A 24,307-nucleotide genomic window follows, 5' to 3' on the forward strand; every position below is an offset into this window, starting at 1 on the left:
ATCTACTGAGTGTGGTCATCCTATTTGTATAAATGTATCACTCTTGTATCTGAAACTAGAAATATGAAATATAACTCTGAGGGCCTATTGTAATTATGCAAAGTGAGGGCCATTAATGGTGGTTTGGAATCCTGATGGCTCCCATCAACTAGGACAATTTGTTGTAAATGGCTGTTTATTTGCTAGCCTTCCTGTGAGTCAGGCCAGGAAGAATGAAGGCTTGGGGTCTCACAGGACATGTGACCATGTCACCTGGTATTGGAATCCATCTTAAACCTGGTGCTTTTTCATTGAGAAGGGGGGTTGGGGACCCAGAGAGACAAAAGATTCCCGCCTTGTGCCAAGGGGGTAGAACAGAACAAGGGGGTGGAACATACAAGGGAGTGGAACAGAACAAAGGAGGGTTCAGTCATGAGAAATCCCCTAGTTACCACCTGAGCTGGAGCTAACAAGAACTGTACCAGGGGAAGGACTGGGCCCAGACTAGGAAGGAGTCCAGTCTGCGAAAGAAGCTTATTGGAACATCTCTGAGGCTGAGATTTTATTTGTAATCAGTTTCTTCATGTATTAGGCTTAGACTTGCGTATTTTGTTTTATTTTGCTTTGAAACTTACTTTGTTATGTCTGTTATTACTTGGAATCACTTAAATCCTACTTTTTATATTTAATAAAATCACTTTTGCTTATTAATTAACCCAGAATAAGTGATTAATACCCGTGGGAGCAAACAGCTGTGCCTATCTCTCTCTCAGTGTTATAGAGGGCAGACAATTTATGAGTTTACCCTGTATAAGCTTTATACAGAGTAAAATGGATTTATTTGGGGTTTGGATCCCATTGGGAACTGGGTGTCTGGGTGCTAGAGACAGGAGCACTTCCTAAGCTGTTTTCAGTTAAGTCTGCAGCTTTGGGGGATGTGGTTCAGACCTGGATCTGTGTTTGCAGTCTGTCTGGCTCAACAAGGCAGGGTTCTGGAGGCCCAAACGGGCAGAGAAAACGGGCTCAGAGGTAGTCTCAGCACATCAGGTGAGAGGGCCAAGGGGGTTTCTGTGGTTGAACCCGTCACACAGCCTACAACAGAATGGCAATCCTCCCCTAGCCCCTTCCATGCAGGGAACCCAGAGGCCAGTCAGCACGCTGTCCCCCTTTGACAGATGGGGGAACTGAGGCAGGGTGGGGGAGTGACTGACCCACAGTCACACGCAGAGCTGGGAATAGAACCCAGGACTCCTGCCTCCCAGCCTCTGCTCTCACCATTGGATTCTACTACATCCCTTTAAGGCAGAGCCCTGCAACTGTGGCGTGTGCCCACCTAGGGTGGCCCGGAGGAACTTTGGGATGAGCGCAGTGGGGCCCTGGCCAGCCCTCATGGGGGGTGCAGTTGGAGTGCCACGCAGCTCCCCTCCGCCCCCAGGCTCCCAGCTCTGCTCCAGCAACGGCCCCAGCCCCAGCCTCACCCTCAGCCTTCTCCCTCAACTGTGGCCCAGCCATGGCTTCCGCTCCTGGCCCTGGCCCTAGCCCTGCCCCCACATGTGGCTCTGTTCCCAGCCCCAACCCCAGTCCTGCCCCCAGCTTCAGTCTCCGGCCCCGTTCCTGGCCCCAGAACCACCCTCAAGCCTCTGCCCCCGCACCCACACACCCACTCAGGAGCTGTGGCCCTGCTCCTGGCTCTGGCTCCCAACGGGGATGTGGGGGGGTGCAAAGAGGGGTAACAGGGGGCATGACTGAAAAGTTTGGGGACCACTGCTTTAAGGGCTAAAAGTGTGGGTTCCCCCTGCCCTCCAACACATGCCTAGATCTTCTGTCTTCTTCCCAGTGCTCTAAGCTGCCACACAGCTTCCTAGGCCTTGGCAGTCCCTGGCTGGAGAGCTGCACTGCCAGGGACTGTGCCACGCCCCTCTCACCTTGAAGGACTCGAAGAAGCCCCCGCTACCCCCGCTGCCGTTCTCCAGCTTGTCCTCGTCCCCGCCCAGGCCCATCATGGACTGGCTGTTAACATGCAGCTCCTCGTACAGCGTCTCCAGCAGAGCTGCTCGCGTGCGTTCCTGTGGCAGGAGGGGCACAGGGGGTGTTAGCGGCATTGGAGGGACGGGCTGGGGGCACTAGGGATCAGAAAGAAAGGGGGCAGAGGGAACCGAGTACTGCGGGGAAAGAGGACGAGTTGTGATTCTGCCCCTGGCTCCTGCTCGGTGCCCGGCTGTCGGCCCTGGAGAGCGGGGCCATCCCCAGGAGCCTTTGGCACGTGCTGCCCTGCCACAGAACCAGCTCAGTGCCTGTATCCTGGGCCCGGCGTAACAACTGCATGCAAGTCTGCAGCGAGGCACGGCCCTGGCCCTGGCCCCAGAGCCGACGACCAAGGGCACCGTCTCGCCACCCTTGCTCCCAGAGCCCTAACGTGGGCACTGCAGCACATTGGCTCTCACAGGAATGAGGGCTTGTGGATAGACAGGTCGGGCCAGAATGAGACGAGGGGCAATGGGTGAGGGGAGGGCAGGTGCTGGGCATTGCTGGGGGGGCTAGAGAGGATGCCAGCTCAGAATGCAGCCCCGGCATGTGGCTCCTGACCCACCTCCAGCTTGGCAAACTTCTCGGCTTTGTAGCAGGCGTACTCGGCATTGATCAGCTTGGTCAGCAGGAACTCCTGGAAGTCAAGGCCCTGCGGGAGGAGAAACCCCATGTCAGTCTCTGCCTTTCCTTCGGGAATGAGCTTGCCAGGCAGCCAGTATCCGCCCGGGCGACTTGGCAGCGGCTGAGCACCCCCTGGTGGTGGGACTAGCACATAGCAGGAGGAAGCTCCACCTAACTTGGCTCTGGCCTTGGCCCTGCCAGCCCCTGAGTTCCAGGCATTACCGCAATGGGACAGGGCAGTAACCAGCAGACTCTATGGCTGGCTGCCCAGATCCCTGCTCTGAGGCCTCCCTGGGCTCCCTGTCCAGTGAGAGCAGCATTCCCAGCGGAGAGCGTGACTCCCGTAAGCACACAGCCCCGGCCAGCCTGGTCTGGAAGTGCAGATGGACGAGCTGGCCCCAGGAAGCTCCCTGGAACTGGGAAGTTCAACATGTCCCCTCTGGGCAGGTCAGTGCCTGCCTGGGGCCAACAGCTGGCCCTCCTCGCCTCTCACCTTTCTGAAGACAGCTGGGTCAGGCAGTGGGGGGCCAAAGAAAGGCACGTCATCCCGGGCTGTGACAGAGACCTGCAAGACATGGCGCTGTGAGCCCCTCCTCTGCCACGCGCTGCCAGGCCAGTGGGTACGTCTAGACAAGGGAGGGCCCAGATTGGGTGGGCAGCTCGTTCCTTCAGGGCCCCCTGCCTTGCACCACTTACTGGACACTGGGGTGTCTTTGTGGCACAGGGGAATCACCCGCCCGACAGCCTGGGCAGGAACGCTGGGGCCTGCTGGTGCCCGGGAGCATCCCTCCGAGAGGTACGCCTGCCCAAGAGCTCACCCTCCCCACCCTGCTAGGCTGTGCTGAGCAGTGTCCTCCCGCCCCCTGATGATGGGCCCAGCCCTCTGGCCAGGACTCTTTGTGGCATGTGCTGACAGCAATGCTGCTGTCCCCAGAGCTGCCATCTCCCCAGATCACTGGGACCAGGGGCTCAGCATTGAACCAGGGCCTTCCACTTCAGGTCCACGAGTGTCCTTGGGTCAGCGTCAGCCTGACTCCGGGTTCAAGCACCTCATGCCAGGGCCATGCGCTCTGGACAGGGCTCCCCCTCCTCCAGTGAGCATCCCAGGGGGAGCAGTGATAACACCCATGCTTCATCTCGGGACTCACATGATCATTAGCCCCAAGAGGAAACTGAAGCACAGAGAGACAAAAGGACTGGCTCCATATCACACAGAGTCAGTGGCAGAGCAGGAACAGAACCCAGGAGTCCTGACGACCGGCCCCCTGCTTTCATCCCGAGACCTCACCCCCCACCCAAAGCCAGGAACAGAACCCAGGAGTCCTGACGACCGGCCCCCTGCTTTCATCCCGAGACCTCACCCCCCGCCCAAAGCCAGGAACAGAACCCAGGAGTCCTGACGACCAGCCCCTGTCTCTAACCTCTAGGGACTGTCATTCCCATATTAACAACCTTGTGCCCCATTTCTGAGTTTCATGGATTGCTTCCCATGCCCAGTGCTCTGCCCAGTCCTGTTCCCTCAGGTCCCAGTCTCTAGCTGGGAGCAGGTCTGTGGCCCAACCCCTGCCCTGTTAGTGCCCTGGTAACTCGGTGGTGCTGCACGCATTGGGCTGGGTCCCTGGCGGGCTGCGAGCAGGCCCCTGGGCATGTGCTCACCTTGTAGAGCGTGCTCTCGGAGCAGGGCTTCTCCGCCTGCACCACGATGTAGGCATGTAGGAAATTGGAGGCGATCATGTCCGGCACGAAGGGCGTGTTCTCGTCCTGGAAGACGATGGCCACAATGTCGTTCCCGATGTGCCGCTTCCTCTGCAACTGAGCGCAGCGGGGAGGGCGTCACTCCCGCGGCCCCAGCCCCATGCCAAGACAGCCAGGCCCAGCACGGGTCGAGGAGGGGAAGTGGTGGGAGATAGATCAGGGAGACTGGGAGCTCAGTGAGGGGCAGGAGCACGGAAAGGCTAAGCCGGAGGGATGGGGGATCCCCTGGCTGCCCCTTGTCAATACCCCACCTCCCTCTGGCCCGAGTTAGGGCTCGGCACTAGCGAGTGTCTCTTCACTCCAGTGGGGGGCTGGGGCTGGGTTAGAGCTCATGGGGAGCAGGCCAGGGGCTGCGTGGGGGGTGCAGGAGGGGGCTGGTTTGGGGCAGAACCACTTGGGGTGGGAGTCACACTGGTCACAGTGACTGCGTAGGAAAAGGGCCGCAGGTGGGTGCATGAAGGGGGTGGGGTGTGTGCACATGACGGCCGAGGGGCTGTGCGGGGCTGTACTTTAGCGTGTGTGTCCACGTGTGCAGACCTGCATGTCTGCGCGCAGCCCCTGCTGGGGGGGTACTGCAGCTCTCTCGTACCTGCTGGGCGTCACCCTCGGTGTAGGGCAGCTTTGTGGACACGTGGAACATGATCTCCTTGCTGCGGAAGGTGCAGTAGACAGATTCTGTTCCCGTCTGGCCATGGGTCACGTCCAGCCCCCCCCGGAACCTGCCATCAAAGAGACCCAGGCCTCAGGCAGATGCCCACCCCGCCCTGTCCCTCCACTCCCAAGGAGCCTGGGACAGCATCTGCAAGGCCAGGCCGATCTGTCCTGCAGAGACCCACTGGATGGGACAGCGAGTGGCACAGGCTTAGCAAAAAGGGGCCAGAGCAGCGCAGGGGACCAGCCTCCCTCCTCTCCACACACAGGCCTGGCAGACCCAGGCTGGCAGGAGCTCGCTCACCCCTTGAAATCCTGCAGCTGGACTTTCTGGCCCAGGAAGTTGAGGAACTCCACGAACGCCGGGCTCTCCTCGGTGGTGCCGAACAGCTCCTCCTCGGACGTCTGCAACAAGGCCAGCAAACCAGAGGAGTTAGGACAGGGCCGGGCCCCCTGCCCAGCTTAGCATGAGCCCAGGGCTGTGCCAGGTTGAGGCCTGTCCATACAGCCTGGCTGGAGGGAAGCTGAGTCTGTGAGGGGGGGCAAAGGAGCCCCTAGCGGAGATGGCGCTTGGAAGGGTGCAGGAGCAAAGAGCCTCTTCTGCGGCCGAGCTCCCCCCAAGTCTATGCCGTGAGCTGAGCTCTGACCCGCAGAGTGAACCCGCAATGCCCCTACAGCACCTGCCGATTGCCGTGCCTGCAGAGAGCATGGCAGCCACTGGGGCCCAGTTCTGGGGAGAAGCTGTCGCAATCCTTCATCTAGTGCTGTTGCAGCCCCTAACCAACAGCCTGTATGTGCACCCAGCTTCGGGGTTCTCCCCATTTGTCTGGTGGGGAAACTGAGGCACGGGTACATGACTTGTAAAGGGTCACTGGAGAAGCAGGGAACAGAAGTCTCCAGACTCACAGTTCCCAGCCTTAACCATTAGGTGGTGCTCTTCACCCCACCCCAGCCCCGGTAACAGAACCAGGGCAAACGCTATGTAGTCAAGGGTGTGGTTTAGCTGGATAGTCCCAGCCATGGCTCCTGAATCCATTATAGCTCTTGGCAAAGCAAATGGGCCGTGGCTGTGCTCAGATGAAAGCAGCTGGGAGGGTGGGATGCCAGGGAGACATCCCCGGTGGGTTCAGGCAACCCAGTTCCAGCCGCTTTTGCTCACCAACAGCTATGCTGAGCTGGAGCAATAGCTGGAAGGTTGGGGGCTCCCGCCCCCGCCGCAGGCTGCTTGTGAGAGGGGAAAGCCAGGGGTGGAGACTGGCAGGCTGGGGTAGCCCCAGCTCCCTATGGGATCGATTCACTGTCCCAGAAAGCCCAGCCCCCACCGCATGGAGACTGACCCACCTGGCCCAACTTCTGGTAGATGACGCCGAACTTGAAGTGATTGCTGAGGACGTGCTCGTCGAAGGTGACGATGAGACGAGAGGCCTGGGGAGATGGGAGAGGCTGGTTACATCCAGCTGCCAGGAACCGCTGCTCCCTCTGAGTTGTGACGGGGACCCGGCCCTGGGAGGACTCACGATCCATGCAAGGCAGGGTTGCTGCATGGGGCGGGTTCCTCTCAGGGTGGCAGGTGTGGGGTGTGAGGCGTGGAGCAATGCAGAATCTGGATTTCAGGAGGGGCGGTCTCATGATTTCAACATTTCTTCCATCCCAGAATGAAAACAACATTTGAAATTTCTCACAAACCAAAATTCTGAAAGAAAATTCATCTGGGGCCAATCGAAGCTCTGACAAAATCTAACCCTTCCCTTTCCAGCACCACTTTCTGCCCTATTTTTATAAGATATGACACTCAAAAATAAAAAAAAAACCTGGAAGGAAAAGTTCCTTCAAAATGGAAACCTGAAATGCTGCGTTTGGAAAAGATCAAAATGGGACACTCCGAATGGGACGCCCTCAGCCCTGCATGGCACCTCCAGCCCCGCACCCAACAAGGACGCCCCATGCCTGGCAGGACGCCTCCAGCCCCGCAGACAGCACTTCATTTCCATTTGGAAAGGAATTTACCAAGGCGAGATGATTCCATGGAACGTTTGCTGTCTCTGAACTGGCATTTCCAGTGGAAAAACGTCCCATTCGAAAATTTCCTCCCAGTGGCAGGTGGGTGAGGGGAGCCCTCAGAGCAGGAACAAGCCGCACAGACAGGGACTGGGCCGGCTCTAACAGGCTTTTCCCATCTCTGAGATCTAGGACTCTGGTTCTTGTCCCCACCTGGCGCAAGCCCAGGCCCCTCACACAGCTCTGTGCAAACTCCTAGCACAGCGACCAGGAGCCCCCGCAGAGCAGGGCCCTGGGGGCAGGGGACCCGCGGAGCAGAGGGCGCCGGGTGCAGCCGGGACCTGAGCTCTTTTCCAAATCCAGCCCTTTGTGCCTTCATCCACATGTGGTTACCCACAATGCTCTTCTGGCTGTCAGCAGACACAGGATGGAACAAGAGCTCTGGGATATGTGGCGGGAAGGGGGGTCTGGGAGTCACCCAGGGATAGGGTGACCAGAGGGCAAGTGTGAAAAATCGGGATGGGGGTGGCGGTAATAGGTGCCTATATAACAAGAAGTCCCCAGAATCAGGACTGTCCCTATAAAATCGGGACATCACCCAGGGATGCCCCTCTCTTTCCTGCTGGCTGGGGAACCAGAGTGCTTCCTGGCATCCCCCTCTTGCCGCAGTGGACTTCAGATATGTGCTGTGGGAGGGGTGGACTCTCCCGAGTCCCAGGGCTTCCTCTGACCCCCCACCCCCAACCCAGAGGTGGGAGTTTTGCCATGGAGCAGCAGGACCCCGGCCCAGCCCAAGACAGAATGCCCTGAGCTGAGCACTTTGCCAGAGGCGAGCTCCCAGCAGGAGCGGCCTTTCCACACAGACCTGCTTTTCGGGGCTGCGCTTCACTCCACCATTAACTGCAGGTGCAAATCCCACCCGTCAGTGCCTGGGCACCGGGGACGCCTCAGCACTGGAGTCAGGGAGCAGAAGGAGGCCAGCCCTGATATAAACCCAGCCAGTGAGGTGAGCCCCTGGGACGGGGCGCCTCTCCTGTGAAGCTCCTCTAAACCCCTGGGTGGGGCTCTGCGCTGGGCCGGGAGCACCCTGAAAAAGGCTCCCTGGTGGGGCTTGGCGGTGCCGCTTCTGGCCACCGGCAAACCTGGCAAAGGAGCCAGCCAGGGTCAGGTTTGGGGCTAAAGCTGGACTAAGTTCTGATTGGCTGTGGAATGCCCAGCCTGCCCTTCCGACATCCTGCTGCCTGCTGAAGGCTGGGGTTCCCTGCTGGGCGCCCTGGTGGGAGCCCCCAGTGGTGCGGAGGCAGGCTCGGGGTGTGAGCGTGCGCGGGAGCTGTCAAAAAGTTCAGGCTGGCTTCCTTCCCCCTGCACGCTGCCGCCAGCCTACCTTTGGGTACAACACCGGATAGAACCGATCCACGTTCACGTCCTCGCACGCCAGCTGAAACAGTGACGAGAGAGTGAGAACGTGCGACTCAGAACCGCATGTGTGCACGTGTCACGGGGAGGAGGAGGAGGGGAGCGTGGATGGGAGCAGCCAGAGCCCACATGTTTGGGCTTTTGGGATGACGCTCTCTGCTCTCTCAGGCTCCCTTCAGGGAGCACGGGGGGGGTGTGTGTGTGTGTGCCCTTGCACAGCCCCTGCCCCCCACCAGGCTATCGACTGCAGTGCTCTGGGAGAGAACAGGCCGTACACCCACAGTGCCCCGGCCTGCTGGTCACGGCCGCTGGACAGGCTGCAGAAAAATGAACCCCCGCTGGAGCCAGAAGTGGTCCCGGCCATAGGGCACTAATCGGCCCCCACGGCCCAGCACTCTCCTCAGCACTCCTCAGGCAGGGAAATGGGGCCTGGCCTGTGCGAGGGCTGAGTGAGATCAGGGTACAGGCTCAGCCCATGGTAACCCCGGGCACCAGAGCTGGAAGGGTCCCGCCGAGGTACCTGCCTTGGCCATCTGCACGATGTTGGGAAACTCGGTCAGGCAGGAGATGGGGATGACGTCGTGGTAGGTTCGGCACTTGGTTCTGCAATAAGAGTCGAGGGTGTCACAGGACCAGGCGGGGCGCCCCGAGAGCCCTGGCACCTGGCCCCCCCAGATGGGGGAGGAAGCATGATCCAGGCTCTGTGGCTCGGGCATTGCCCCGGGGACGCAGAGGGCCCCTCGCTCACCTGAGTAGCAGCCGCAGGTGCTCCTGGTCACCAATGACATCGTACTTGAGGGAGAAGACGAGGTGGCCCAGTGCCGTGTCCAGGCAGTAGTAGTTAAAGTGCTCCTGGGGGGAAACAGATGAGCCACTGAGAGACCAGAGAGCAGCCTCCCAGCGGGGGTGGACATAGCTCTTTGGTCCCCTCTCTGGTCCACTGTGGCCCCCTGGGGTAACAGCTGCCCTCCTGGGCTCACATGACATCCCAGCTCCCGTGAGCAGGAGCTAAGGATTTCTGCCCCTTGGGCCCCAGCGCTGAGCCGGGTGGGGTGCCCCCATCAAGGCCTGCGGCACCTCCAGGCGACAGAGGAAGGGAGGGGCAGTTTGCTGGCTAGAGTCTTGCGCAGCCTGGCAGGTGAGGGCCAGCTGGTGACCAAGTTGCTGGGGGACGGTTAGGCTCAGGCAGCAGGTCAGACACCTGCCACCATGCACGGGAGGGCGGGGGGCTGCGAGTGGCTGATGGGTCCCATGTTGGCTGCTGCAGCTCATACGCCCCTTGGAAGAGGCGCATACCCCTTCCACTCCCTGGCATGCTGAGCGCTGCCCCCCACAGGCTGCTGGGCCAGGCTGGCATGTCCTGCACAGCCCCCGCTCGGGACTTGGAGCAGGACCCCACGATCTGGAGATGTCCCACAGGGTCTGTCAACACCTCGCGCCCCTCCACGGCCTGCTGCAGGCTCAGGGGTCAACAGAGCCAGGGACCCAACGAGCCTCAGAGACCAGCGGGCCGCGCAGCTGGGGGATGCATCCAGGGAACCACAAGGAGTCTGGGCTGCTGCTCGCACTTCCCCGCCAGCTGCAGGTGAACTTGGCCAATGAGCCATTCCCAGCTTCCAGCGGCACACTCCTGCACGCCAGACCCCTCAACTCCTGGCTGCATGAACCGGGGCCGGCCGGGACCTGGAGGTGCCATCTGGGGGGTTCAGATGCTCTAACACAGTGACACCACAGGGACCTTCCCAAGTGCCCCGAGCCCCAAGCGAGGGGCACCCAGAGCAGCTGCATTGTGGGATCCAGCCCATAGCGCAAACTGCCCCCTCTGCGATCACGGTGCAATGGGTCGGCCTTGCCCATGGGGAGAGGGAAGGGCCGACACACAGGGAGTAAACCCCAGAGCAGGGTGGGCCATCCCTACCCCCAAAGGCAGGGTCTATTTCCAACACTGGCAAAGCTTGGGCTGCCAATCTGATGCCTTTGGATTTGAGCGCCATCCCTGGGACCAGTGGACATGGCCCTGGGCACATTCCAGAGGGATTAGCCATGGGTAGCCCCGACTCACGCCAGGTGACTGGGGATGTGCAGTAAAGGTCCGTCCCTCAGCACTGCTGGGGGTGTCACACCCTTTCCCCAGAACATTTCTCCCCACCAAGACACCAGCGCTGGCCAGAACACTGTGACACAGCCAGCAACGCGCTCCAGCCTGCTGCAGTCCCCGGAGTCCTGCCGGCATGGGGTGAAGCACAGTGCAGACAGACAGCTGAGTCCAGGGAGCATTTCAACCCCACGGGGCGGATACAGCCAGAGCTGTACGGCGTGTAACAAGGCCCCAGCACAATGCTCTGCTGGAACAGTAGGAGCAGAAGGGATGCAGCAATGCAATCGGCAGGGGGCAGGAGACGTGCTCTAGCCATCGGAGGAGGGTGCAGGGGTGATTCATGCTAGCATGGCTCAGGGCCAGTCCTCATGAAAGAGACAGGCTGCGGCCAGGTGCCAGGAAATTAATCCCAGCAGCAAGGGGTGCAGAAAAGCAACAACATGTAAGTACTCCAGCAAACAGCGTGAGATCCTTGGGCAAACAGAGCCCGGGACTGCAGCTCACACCCTGAAGGAGAGCCCAGGGGCCCTCAGGCCATGGCATGGGCTTTCCCAGGCTTAGGCCTGTTTGACTGAGAATAACAGAGTGCTGCTCTTCCAACCATGCAGCCCTAGCAGGATCCTGTGATCCGACCGGCAGAGACTGGAGTCGGTGCCAACCTCACCTGCCCTCAGGTACCTCAGTTCTGTGCATGTGAGGGGTAGGGGGAGGCCTGAAGCCAGATTTGAACTCCCCCTATTTGGTGACTTGCCCAGCCCCTGGAGTGGGGTGGAGGGCCCCTGGGAAGCAGAGAACTGCTGTAGAGCAGCAAATGCCAACCATGCTCCCGATCCACCCCCTATGCCGGCTGGGAGCATGGCTGGCACAGAGCCCTGACACCAACTCCATACTGTTCAGGGAGGCCCCCGCATAGGGTGGCTTTTCCGGAAGCCGTTTCTGCTCCCTTAAAGGCCTCTTTACGGCCCCAGAGCATCTTAAAGGGGCCTCAGCTCACCAGCTAACCAGACCCCTAAACTGGATCCAAACGCTAGCAGGATCCGCTCCTCCCCCTGAGCCCCAGGAAACTGGCTAGTCCCCAGCTGCATGTCCCCTGGGAGCAGGCGAACTGCCAGAGCTGCTTGGGAGTCCCAGGCCTGGGAGGAGGGACTGGGAGCTGGGCAGGGCAGGGCTCTTGGGAGATCTGAAATCAGACAATGGTTTGTGTGTTAAGGAGCCCTGACAATGGGACATCCTGGGCGCCCCCGATAGCAAGATGTCCCAGGTCACTATTGCTTCCCCAAGCCTCTCTCCCCAAACAGGAGTTGAGGCAAAGGCCTTTCTTTTCCTTGTTCGATTCCCACAATCCCAGTCCCCCCGTCCTGTTCACACAGGAAATTTGCCACATGGCTTCCTTGGGGGGCCCGATGGGGCTCGGCCGGGTTGTTCCAGGGGCAGAGAACACAAGGGTTAGCCCCAGCGTAGGCTGTCCTGAGCCTGCAAATGAAGCAGAACCCCAGTATGAGCCTGCTCCAAAGTCCATTGAAACCAGAGGGAGTCTGAGTCCCACAAGCACCGGGAGCCAGGGAAACTGGTCTGGTCGGGGAATCACCAGCAAAGGGACTGAGAACGGCCAGTCTGTGCTAAAGGCAGTGCATGGCGAGCGCTGGGATCATCTTCCTGCTGGGCCAGGGCCAGGGGGTGCTGGGGGGCGGGTGGGGAAGGAGTGCTTACCTTGCCCAGGAAATGCTTCCTGTAGATCCTGGCCATGTGGTTACATTCCAGTTTCACCTTGGAGGTTGGAGACGGGAGTGACATGGTTTCGGGGATGCTGGTCAGCTCATGGTTGGTGCCTTCGATCCAGTAGCCCCCGAACTGTGGCAGCAGGATGAGGGGGAACGGCCCCTCGCGCCCCAGCACCTGGAGGGAGAGGGAGGGCCAGGAAACTGCACTGGGGCATGCTGACCCGCGACCCTGGTGTGGAGACACACAGCCTGCGGAGCATGCGCCCAGGATCTCTACAACACCACTCTTCGGAAGGAGCCCAGAGGCCTTCGCAAACGAAGCGTTCGCCTCGTCGGCCTCAGGGGCCCAAGACAGCAGCCAAGGGCACAGCAGAGGAATGGGAAGCCAAGAGGGCACTGAGGGAGGCAGGACAGTGCTCACTGTCAGGAACCAGGCCCATCGGGAGCACAGGCTGAGCACTGACACAACGGGGTGGGGGAACATCTTTCTTTGAGCCTAATCCTGCACTCTGAGGTGATGAAAGGTCTCCCCTCCCACCCGGCTCTCTAATATCCAGGGACCAACCCTGCTACACCAACACTGCGAACTGCAGAGAGGCTTGGTTTTACCACCAGGAGCACAGCACCCCCGGCGCCATGCTGGGGCAATCAGGGAGAAGAGCACTCACGACTGGCTAATCACCACCACTCCCCACTCACCCGTCCACAGCCTGGCCAGGCCAGATGCTGCATAGCGTAGGAGATCTGCTAGGATCCGAGCCCACCCCCAGACAGCTGGGAACAGACAGCTCATGGGCTCACCAGGAGGCTTCCAAAAGAGGGGTACACTGAACCCTCTTACCTTATAACTTGCCTTAGAGCAAGCTAGCGGGGACTAGTGCTTAGCGCACTGGCCTGGGCCTCAGGAGACTTGGGTCTCTTCCCAGCTCTGCCCCGGCCTGTGGGGTGACCTTGGCCAGTCCCTTCCCCTCTCCGTGCCTCATTTGTAAAAGGGGGCTGTAAAGTGCCTGAAGAGCTCTGGGTGGCAAGTGTGATCCAAGAGCTACAGCTTGTTCTCAGAGCGGCCTGACACTCAGCAGCACCCTAGGAAATCAGCCAGCGTCGGGCCCAGGATGTCTGTGCAGGAACTGGCTGATGGGGAGGCAGATAAATTTCAATAGGAAGCACTTCCCTCTTGGTCTCTATTGAAGCAACGCCCCGGCCTGCTGCTGGAGAGATGGACACCTCTGCCAGTCGCTAAGGCAGGGCAGGGAGGCTAATGGTTGTTAAAGACCCTGGGGCCCTTTTCCTACACGATGGAGCCTTGGCCTCAGTACCCTGGCCTGGTAACCATGCCCACCCCTTCCACTCCAACCCCACCCTCCTGGTGCTACTCTGAGATCCCCGGGGAGCCGGGGGATTTCCCAGCGCCTCCCGGGGAATGGCACCATCCCCACAAGCGCCCAGTGTACCCTGCGATCTGCCAGGGGCAGCCAAAGGCTGCAAGGCTCAGGCGCTGGCCTGGCGCAGCAAGGGGAAGATCAGCAAGTGCTGGGGACGCCGCAGAACAGCCCGCCCCTCCCTGCTTGTCTCCTCGTTACTCCCCTTTTCATCCCATTCCCTCTGTGCCTTCCCTGGGACTCCCATCCTGGGCTGGCCACTGCCCTCCTCTAGACCTGCCCTGCTGCAATGCCAGTTGCGGGTGGCTGGGCAGAGCGGGCCCCACCTGGCCTTTGTCACCTGTCTCCTTAGACTGGAAGCTCCTTGGGGCAGAGACCATGCCTTGGGGGATGTGCAGCACCCCAGGCCGGGTTCTGGTCTCCACGGCAACACAAATGTGACACAGGCAGAGCACAGGCACCCTCGTTACCTCATGGACGCCGGGATACGGAATATAATCCTCTTCGGTCTGAAACACACAAACACACCAGGGGCTCATCGACTGGGGGAGTCCGCCCTGCGTGAGAGCCAGGCCTGCTGCTGCCCCCCGGACCCCGGACCCCAGCCAAGCCTGGCCTTCCTCCAAGGACCTGCCAGACGGAGAAGCCTAGCAGGCACATCTACCCTGGGGAGTGGAGCTCAGAGGGCAGAGCACTTTGGGGCGTGCACTGGTAGTCGAAGCTGTAGTGTAGACAGGTCTCTGCCCCAGGGGAGCCGCAGTGCTGCCCAGTAATGGGACGCCTCACTGTAGACCGGGGTGCTGCACAAGGGGCCTGGCAGGCACTGGAAAGGGGAGCAAATATCCCTGATGGGGCAGGCAGGACCCACCAGGCCCACTAGGCGCCAGCCCCCTGCAGAGGCGATCGAGGAACAAAGCCAGAGAGGTGACTGGTCAGAGGCTATCCCGTGACCCCCTGGACACCGTTAAAGGTTAACATTCAGATCAGCAGCGACACTGACGAGCGCCCTTGTGGGTGGCATGCCGTCAGGCCAGTGAACGGTGCTGGCCCACTGCTTGTTGTCTCTGCTGGCTCTGTCAATCAACGGTCCCTTCTCCTGCCAACAGCCCAGCAGGGACGTCTCCGCGGCCACTGGCCTCCCGCACAGCTGCCGCAGACAGGGTGGACACGCTACAGCCGGCCCCCTGGGAAAAGGTGATGGCTCTTGCGGACGCCCATCCCAGCTGGAGCTGCCCTCTGAAGGCATTAGCTTGTCACCTCTGGAGATCGGGGTTCAAATCCTGCCTAAGGCGACCAGGAGAATGAGTCAGATAATCTCATTCCGCTTCCCACCTTCCCACCGCTGTTTCCCCACAAACTACGCTGCAGAACAGCTGACAGCTTCTCTGTGGAGGCTGCGGGTCACACTGCGGGGGTCGGCAGAGCTGTGTGTAGGGGGTCCCCAGAACTGGAAGGGCTGAGGGGGCTGCGGGTCAGCCCTGAGGGGGTCGGCAGAGCTGTGTGTAAGGGGTCCCCAGAACTGGAATAGCTGAGGGGCTGCGGGTCACACTGTGGGGGTCGGCAGAGCTGTGTGTAAGGGGTCCCCAGAACTGGAAGGGCTGAGGGGGCTGCGGGTCAGCACTGAGGGGGTCAGCAGAGCTGTGTGTAGGGGGGTCCCCAGAACTGGAATAGCTGAGGGAGCTGCTGGTCAGCACTGAGGGGGTCGGCAGAGCTGTGTGTAGGGGGATCCCAGAACTGCAATAGCTGAGGGGGTGTGACAAAGTGGGACTGTTCTTAATGTTTTCTCTGAATATTGTGGTGGTGCCTCAGTTTCACCTATGCAGTTCTTAAGTATCTAGGTGGTGGGAGAAGGGTGTATGCAGACCCTCTGGCTTCCCCAGGACTCGCTGTGAGGGGCAGAGCGCACGGAGGGGCAGAGGAGGCTGAATGCTCTGAGGTCAGACCTAGGAAGGTGGAAGCCGGGTGAGCTGTGTGTCCTGCAGACAGGCTGCTCCCAGAGAGGAGGCTCCCCCAGAGTCCCGCCTGGCTTCATAGGGAGCAGCTCCAGAGCATCGCCCAGGGACCCCGTGACAGGGGGTGCGGGTCAGCACTGAGGGGTGTCGGCAGAGCGGTGTACAGAGGGGACCACAGAACTGCAATAGCTGCGGGGTGCGGGTCACGCTGAGGGGTCGGCAGGTCGAGGCGGAAAAGCAAGGAGGGCCGGTGGCTGTGCAGTGGCTGGGAACCCTGTACAGCTCCTGCTGAGCAGCCCTCAGAGCCAGGGGCACATCAGTTTCTCTGCCTCTCGTCAGAGCCCCTCTGGTTGTGGGTGCTGAGCCGCAGCTCGTGCTCGGTAGGGAGCACGAGGGGCGTCAGAGCCGGCTGCAGCCCGCAGCGCGCCGCATGGTGCAAAGCGCAGGCCCCATCCGACACTGCAGAGGGCATCCCAGCATAAGTGGGTAACCCCAAATGTGCTGGGGGGAGGGAGATCCAATGCCCCTGCCCCCATGCAGCATCCTCTGGGGCCTACCTTGAGAGGGGGTGGGAAGGAGCATCGCTGTTCATCCATTCTGCTTCCCTGCGAGAGACAACAAGGAAGAGGGAGTCAGTGGCTGGCCCTGAGCGTGGGCCCTAGCACCAGAGTGTGTGTTTGCTTTGCGGGTGGGGGCTGCTTCCTGCTTGGCACAGATCTGCAGGCAGCTGTGGGTCACAGCCGCATGGCTGTCCCCGCTCTGTACCTCCTCTGAGTCGATGGCTGTGGGTGGGACTCGGGGGCTGTGTCTACCTGTGGCAGCACCTGGCAGGAGTGCTCTGCGAGCGGGGCATGAACTCACAGCTGGGGCGGGGCGCCGGCTGTCCCTGCAGCTGTGCGGCTATGCAAGGCTCTCCATACTGCCGTGTGTCCGTGCAGCGCTTCAGGACAGGGACAAGTCCAGGCTACAAAGCCCCAGGAAGCCATTCAGCTCTGCTCACTTGGAGAGCTTGGCTTCGCGTGCTGAACCCGCTGGGCAGAGCTGTGTATAGGGGGGTCCCCAGAACTGCAATAGCTGAAGGGGCTGTGGGTCAGCACTGAGGGGGGTCAGCAGAGCTGTGTATAGGGGGGTCCCTAGAACTGGAAGGGCTGAGGGGGCTGTGGGTCAGCACTGAGGGGTCGGCAGAGCTGTGTGTAGAAGGACCCCAGAACTGGAATAGCTGAGGGGGCTGTGGGTCAGCACTGAGGGGGGTTGGCAGAGCTGTGTATAGGGGGGTCCCTAGAACTGGAATAGCTGAGGGGGCTGTGGGTCAGCACTGAGGGGGGTCAGCAGAGCTGTGTATAGGGGGGTCCCTAGAACTGGAAGGGCTGAGGGGGCTGTGGGTCAGCACTGAGGGGTCGGCAGAGCTGTGTATAGGGGGGTCCCTAGAACTGGAAGGGCTGAGGGGGCTGTGGGTCAGCACTGAGGGGTCGGCAGAGCTGTGTATAGGGGGGTCCCTAGAACTGGAAGGGCTGAGGGGGCTGTGGGTCAGCACTGAGGGGTCGGCAGAGCTGTGTGTAGAAGGACCCCAGAACTGGAAGGGCTGAGGGGGCTGTGGGTCAGCACTGAGGGGGGTTGGCAGAGCTGTGTATAGGGGGGTCCCTAGAACTGGAAGGGCTGAGGGGGCTGCGGGTCAGCACTGAGGGGGGTCGGCGGAGATGTGTGTAGGGGAGTCCCCAGAACTGGAATAGCTGAGGGGGCTGTGGGTCAGCACTGAGGGGGGTCAGCAGAGCTGTGTATAGGGGGGTCCCTAGAACTGGAAGGGCTGAGGGGGCTGTGGGTCAGCACTGAGGGGTCGGCAGAACTGTGTATAGGGGGGTCCCTAGAACTGGAAGGGCTGAGGGGGCTGTGGGTCAGCACTGAGGGGTCGGCAGAACTGTGTATAGGGGGGTCCCCAAAACTGGAATAGCTGAGGGGGCTGTGGGTCAGCACTGAGGGGTCGGCAGAGTTGTGTGTAGAAGGACCCCAGAACTGTAATAGCTGAAGGGGCTGTGGGTCAGCACTGAGGGGGGTCAGCAGAGCTGTGTATAGGGGGGTCCCTAGAACTGGAAGGGCTGAGGGGGCTGTGGGTCAGCACTGAGGGGGGTCGGCGGAGATGTGTGTAGGGGGTCCCCAGAACTGGAAGGGCTGGGAAGGGTCAGCAGTGAGGGCATTGGCAGGTCAAGGCAGGAAAAGCAAGGAGGGCCGGTGGCCGAGCAGTGACTGGGAACCCTGTACAGCTCCTGAGAGACGGGAGCCCAGTGCAAAGGGCCTTTCCAGAAAGCACCATGGGTTTTGCAGCAGCCCCATCTCCCCGTCTCTGCTCAACCTGCTGCATCAGAGGAGACCCTATTCATGCCCCGTCCCCTCCAGGAATGTATTGAACCAGCTGCAGCAAAACACTGAAAAACTCAGTTAAAAGCTCTTCAGGCTCCAGCCACAGCGACAGCCTCTGCTGAATAATACGAGTTGACAACCTGTCCGGCCTCCTCCGATCCCTGAGCCCCAAGGACTGCTCCTGCCCTGGGCTCTCCCAGGGGACACAGGGCCTGACACAGGGGCCCTGACGGATCTCTCATCCCAGCTGGGGGTGGCGTGTGAGGGAGATCTCTGGGCTGAGATGGTAATTGCTCTCCCAAACCAGCCTCCACTTCTTGGCTGGCTCACCAGAGCCCACGTGGGCCCCCCACCCATGCCTCCTAGTATGTATTGCACCTTCCTTCCTCCCTTCTGCTCTGCTCAGCCAGCCACGGGCCCAGCTCTAGGGAGGCGACTCACCTGCATCTTTTCGATCATCTCAAACAACTCTGAGGTCTGCAAGAGAGAGAAAGCAGCCTGCATCAGCACGAAGGGCCGAGACCACTGTTCCCTCTGAGCTGTGTGCGTGTGCACACAGATCCTAAACCCTGCGCACACAGCAAAACACAGCGCACACAAAAATTTGCACAGAAACTCAACATTTTGCACAGAAGAATTTTTTTGCGCACACGGCCTGTCAAAAATTAGAGGGAACACTGACCCTGGTCTGCAATCCCAGCAGGCCTAGAGCCCCCATTGCCATAGGTCAGCCATCAGTGCCCTGCATGAGATAGCCAGGCTGCCCCCATCAGCCTCAGATGGGGCAGGCTAGGATAGCGGGAGGACTTTAGGGGTAGGTCTGATGAGACTCAGAGACAGCCTGAATTCCAGCCAGATCCCAGCCCCTGTCCCCTTCACTCCCCACATCTGCCCCACATCTGCCCTCACTAACTGCGCTGGCCTCAGGCCTCTGCTGACACCCCCACAGCCGGGGTACTCCCTCCCCAGCTGAGTCTGATCTCGGGGCAGTCAGTGAATCACGCTGGCTATGTGACCCAGGGGTAACACTCCCTGCTCAAGCCAGTCAGCCTTTGTCCCAAAGGGGATGGGATGAGAGCTGTCCTCCTTTTAGCCCATGCGCCCCTCAGCCTGCAGGGTTGGGGCAGTTCTGGCCTGTCCCAGGTGGGAGTTGACTGAGCCATTGATTGTGCTCGGATACAATGGGCTGGATTTCCCGAGACACGTTACATGGAGAGCCCCAATGTGCCCTGCTCTTTGGGCACTAGCAGGGGGTGGGGGCAGTAGGAGCTCGCTCGCCAAAGGACAGAGCTGCTAGACGGGTGAGGCCCCCCCGTCAATTACTGAGATACCCACGTGCAGGGTTAGCCCCCCAGCGGATACGTAGCTACAGACGTAAACTCACTTGTGTTGCGATACAGCTGTGTACACAGGCACATGGCCCCGTACAGGAATCCACACACACAGAGACACAACCTCCCCTCCCTCCCATAAACGCCCTTGTGCACCTAGACACACTCCTGAACATAGACACACCTGCCAACACAGACACCCTCCTCAAACACCCACATGCAAACACCTACAGCCACTGCGCACACCCCCACCCCCATGTGCACCCCTGAGAACTCATTCACACGCACTCCTGGACACACACCCCATGTGCACACACACGGTGCGGGCCCCTGCTCACCCCCAGGCGTGCAGCGTTAACCACTTTCCCTTCTAACACAAGCAATAGCCCTTAATTACTTGTCTTGGCAGCAGCTCAGAGCCCCTTGCGTGCTCAGCGGCTCCCAGCTGGAGCAGGCAAAAGGGCTGGAACACACAGCCCTGAACTTCATATGGAACAGCTAGACTGGAAAGGACGCCCTCGTTGGTTTGGGGGCTCCTCCCACCCACCCAATCCCCCTCCAGGCCAGCTCTTCTCACTGCCTCCCCCGCATCCCAGCCCCATCCACCCGCTTTTTGCATCCCCTCCTGCCATTCTGCCATGCTCCTCTGGGCCAGTGGCAAGGGTCGGGGTCACTGGTAGGCACCACCCGAGAAAACCCAGCCAGGACAGGCAGAGGCTGCTGGAGGCCCCAGGGTCCCCGATGCTGATGCCGCTGCGTGCCCGAGATGCTGCCCTTGCGCCAGACTCACGTTCCAGCTGTACTCGGCCGAGTTCCTCCTGCACAGCCCTGGCACACCAGAGGAGAAGGGCTGTGGCCGAGCCATCCTGATGGGCTCGGGCTCTCCTGGGGCACTTCCCCAAGCACCACACAAGCCCTGGCTGCTCTGAGCTCTTGTGGGGCAGCCAGCCCCTGCCCCCTCAGCCCTGGGATTCCAGGAGACATGGAGGTGAGTGCTGGCTCTCCCGGTTCTGCGATTCACTGCACTCGGCTCCATGTGTACCTTATGGGCGTGGCGGCAGGTGCAGAAGGGAGCCATGCCAAGGGGCAGGTCTCGCTGTTCTAGCCTGCCCCAGGCTGTGCAGAGGAGCCAGGGAGTTGGCTGCAGATCACCTGGATGGCCAGGGGTCTCCCATGCTGCACCCCTGGTGCCTGGGTGTGTGAAAACTCAGACTGCTCCTGCCAGCTCCCGGACCTGCACTGTAACAGATGGCAGCACAGCTCAGCCCATGCCAAGCTCTCCGCTGAGCCCTGGCCCTGCATCCTCAAATACTGCCCGAGGAATTGAGGGGGTGTCACGGTGTGACGGGGAGTCAGGGCCCTGCACCCCCACTTCCTGCAATTCACCATGACTCCCAGCCAGCCAGTAGAAGGTTTATTAGAGACGACAGGAACACAGTTCAACCCAGAGGTTGTAGGCATAAACAGGATCCCTTAGTCAGGCCCTTCTGGAGGACAGGGAGATTAGTCCCAAGCCTTGGGGCTCCCTCCTCTTTCCCAGCCAACCTCCCAAAACTGGAAACCCCTCCAGCCGTCTCACCCAGCCTCCCCCGAGCTCCTCCTCCAGCGTTTGTCCAGTTTCCGAGGCAGAAGGTGTCACCCTGCCCCAACCTAGGGAGGTGGTGGAATCTTCTTCCTTTGAGGTTTTTAAGGTCAGGCTTGACAAAGCCCTGGCTGGGATGATTTAGTCATAGATTGGTCCTGCTTTGAGCAGGGGGTTGGACTAGAACCTCCTGAGGTCCCTTCCAACCCTGATATTTTATGATTCTATGATTAACCCCCCTCCTGAGTCAGGTTCAGGCTCTGGTATCTTTCCTCAAGGGAAGTCTTCCATCCCAATGAAACCCCTGCAACATTCCCAGGTCAAATCCGCTCCACTCCCTACTGCATCACATCTCTCCTCCCTTCGAGACAGAACTGAGTGGGGTCACTCTGACCAGTATTCAGGGCTCCCTCGCCGGGACAATTCATCTGCTATCATGTTGGCAGTTCCCTTCGCAAGAACCACGTCCTTCTCATAATCCTGCAGGAGCAGGCTCCACCTCAGGAGCTTGACGTTGGCTCCTTTCATCTGGTGTAGCCAGGTCAGGGGAGAGTGCTCGGTGTACACAGTGAAGTGTCGCCCAAAGAGATAGGGCTCTAGTTTCTTAGCCAGGCACTCCTTCTCGATGGCCGCGTAGTTCTGCTCTCAGGGTAGCAACTTCTTGTCCAACTACACGATGGGGTGTCTCTCCCCCTTTTCATCCTCCTGCATTAACACCGCACCCAGCCCCGTGTCTGAGGCGTCAGTGAACACCATAAAGGGCTTGTCAAAGTCTGGGTTTGCCAGAACTGGGCCACTGACCGGAGCCTCCTTCAGCACACAGAGAGCCTTCTGGCACTGCTTGGTCCAGACCACCTTGTCTGGCTTTCCCTTCTTGCATACCCAAGTGATGGGAGCAGCTATGTCTCTAAAGTGGGGCACAAATCTCCGATAGTATCCTGCCATCCCAATAAAGGCCTGAGCCTGCTTTTTGGTGTGGGGAGCAGGCCAGTCTCCGATCACCTCCACCTTGGCTGGTTCCGGCTTTAGGCAGCCACTCCCCACCCGGTGGCCCAGGTAAGATACTTCAGCCATCCCCACCTTGCACTTCTCCGCTTTTACAGTCAGCCCAGCCCCCTGCAGTCAGTCCAGCACTTGTCTAACTTGGGACACATGGTCCTCCCAGGTCTGGCTAAAGACACAGATGTCATCAATATATGCCATGGCAAAACTCTCCATCCCCCTCAGTAGCTGATCCACCAGGCGCTGGAAGGTGGCCGGCGCTCCCTTGAGGCCGAAAGGCAGGGTTTAGGAACTCATAGAGCCCCAGAGGGGTGATAAAGGCAGATTTCAGCCGGGCATCTGCATCCAGCAGCACTTGCCAGTAGCCCTTTGTAAGATCCATGGTGGTAAGGTACCAAGCTCCTCCCAGCTTGCCTAGGAGCTCATCAGGCCTGGGCATGGGGTAGGCATCTGATACAGTGATGGCACTGAGTTTCCAATAGTCCACACAGAACCGGATCGACCCGTCCCTTTTGGGGACCAGCACCACCGGCGAGGCCCAAGGGCTGGCAGATGCCTGGATCACCCCCAAAGCCAGCATGTCTCTGACCTCTCTTTCCAGGTCCTGAGCAGTTTTCCCTGTGACTCGGAACAGGGAGCATCTTATCGGAGGGTGCGACCCCGTCTGCACCCGGTGGACAGTCAGATTAGTGCGTCCAGGCTGGTTGGAAAACAGCTGTCGGTATCGATGCAGCACCCCCCTGACCTCAGCTTGCTGGGCAGGGGTTAGCCGATCAGAGAGGGGAATTGTTTCCTGGGAGGAGCCAGCTCCTGCCTCAGGGAATAGATCTACTAGAGGGTCATCTCCCTGCTCTGCCCAGTGTCCACACATGGCCAGCACCACATTCCCTCTGTCATAATATGGTTTCATCATATTCACACGGTACACACGGAGGTGGTGCGCCCGGTTCGACAGCTCCACCACATAGTTTACCTCATTTAATTGCTTGACAACCTTAAAAGGGCCCTCCCAGGCGGCCTGTAGTTTGTTCTTTCTCACAGGGATGAGAACCATCACCTGATCCCCGGTGGCGTAGGTGCAGGCCCACGCCGTGCGGTCATACCAGACCTTCTGCTTCCTCTAGGCTCTGGCCAGATTCTCCTTGGCCAGGCCCATTAGCTCAGCAAGTCTTTCTCGGAAGGTCAGGATATACTCCACCACTGACTTCCCCTCCCAATCATCGCTCATCAGGTCCAGGGGGCCCCTCACCCTCCTTCCATATAACAGTTCGAAAGGCGAAAATCCGGTAGACTCCTGGGGCACCTCCCTGTACGCGAACAGCAGGTGAGGTAAGTACTTGTCCCAATCCTGCGGGTTCTGGTTCATAAAGATTTTCAGCATCATCTTTAGCGTCCCATTGAACCTCTCCACCAGCCCATTGGACTGGGGGTGATAAGCTGAGGCCCAGTCGTGCCGGACCCCACATTTCTCCCACAAGCACCGGAGCAGGGCCGACATGAAGTTGGAGCCTTGGTCTGTCAAGACTTCCTTGGGGAACCCCACTCGGCTGAAAATGGTCAGGAGCGCATCGGCCACGGTGTCGGCTTCAATGGAAGCTAAGGGCACTGCCTCGGGGTAGCGGGTGGCGAAATCTACCACCACCAGGATGTACTTCTTCCCCGACCGGGTCGTCTTGCTGAGAGGCCCCACTATGTTCATAGCCACCTCCTAGAAAGGCTCCTTTATGATGGGCAAAGGTCTCAAAGCCGCTTTCCCCTTGTCCCGGGCCTTCCCCACCCTCTGACAGGGGTCACAGGATCGGCAATACTGCCGGACCGTGGTAAAGACCCCGGGCCAGTAAAAGTTCTGTAGCAACCTCTGCCGGGTGCGCCGGATTCCCTGGTGCCCTGCGAGGGGGATGTCATGGGCCAGGTACAGGAGCCTGCAGCGATACTTCTGGGGGACCACCAGCTGCCTCCTGATCCCACAGGACTCTACTTCCCTTGTGGGAGCCCATTCTCGGTACAGGAACCCCTTCTCCCACAGGAGCCTCTCCTGGCAACCTCTCCCCATGGTCTGTGCTGCACTGAGGTCGGCCAGGTCCCTTAGGTTCCTCAAGAAGGGATCTTTCTGTAACTTTGCCTGGAACTCAGTGGTTGGGGAAGGGATGGGGACCTGCTCCCTCTCGCTGGCTGAGTCTGAGACCGCAGCCTCTCTCAGCTGTGTCCCTGGGCACTCCCTCCCCACCGAGGTGGGGTCCTGTGCCTCTGGCAAGGTACCCTCCCCAAAGTCAGGTCATAGTGCTCCTTGCTGGCTCTGGCTATGGGTCACAACCAGGGTGCCCTGGGGATTGCTCGGCCAGTCCTCCAGGTCACCCCCATCAACACCTCAGCGGGCAAATGGTGGTACACACCCACATCTTCGGGGCCCTCCTTGGCCCCCCATTTCAGATGTACCCT

General features: G+C 60.0%; 1 protein-coding gene across 17 annotated transcripts in view; it reads right to left on the reverse strand.

Moving 5' to 3' along the window:
- RAP1GAP (RAP1 GTPase activating protein) overlaps nt 1-24,307 on the reverse strand; it is a 185,431-nt gene that overhangs the window by 39,693 nt on the left and 121,431 nt on the right. For 8 of the 17 annotated variants that reach the window (XM_073316419.1, XM_073316416.1, XM_073316411.1 and 5 more), the window contains 14 exons: nt 18,395-18,430; nt 16,156-16,203; nt 13,973-14,155; nt 12,257-12,442; nt 9,197-9,300; nt 8,973-9,051; nt 8,417-8,470; nt 6,376-6,459; nt 5,339-5,439; nt 4,973-5,102; nt 4,285-4,440; nt 3,122-3,193; nt 2,570-2,656; nt 1,905-2,045 (listed from right to left, as the gene is read on the reverse strand). In XM_073316419.1, the coding sequence (XP_073172520.1) occupies nt 1,905-2,045; nt 2,570-2,656; nt 3,122-3,193; nt 4,285-4,440; nt 4,973-5,102; nt 5,339-5,439; nt 6,376-6,459; nt 8,417-8,470; nt 8,973-9,051; nt 9,197-9,300; nt 12,257-12,442; nt 13,973-14,155; nt 16,156-16,203; nt 18,395-18,412 (1,443 nt within the window). In that variant the 5' untranslated portion in view covers nt 18,413-18,430. The remainder of the gene's footprint in view (nt 1-1,904; nt 2,046-2,569; nt 2,657-3,121; nt 3,194-4,284; nt 4,441-4,972; nt 5,103-5,338; nt 5,440-6,375; nt 6,460-8,416; nt 8,471-8,972; nt 9,052-9,196; nt 9,301-12,256; nt 12,443-13,972; nt 14,156-16,155; nt 16,204-18,394; nt 18,431-24,307) is intronic. The other 9 variants (XM_073316426.1, XM_073316417.1, XM_073316418.1 and 6 more) reach the window with 6 other exon arrangements.

Source organism: Lepidochelys kempii, chromosome 18 (genome assembly GCF_965140265.1).
Source record: "Lepidochelys kempii isolate rLepKem1 chromosome 18, rLepKem1.hap2, whole genome shotgun sequence".
NCBI lineage: Eukaryota > Metazoa > Chordata > Testudines > Cheloniidae > Lepidochelys > Lepidochelys kempii.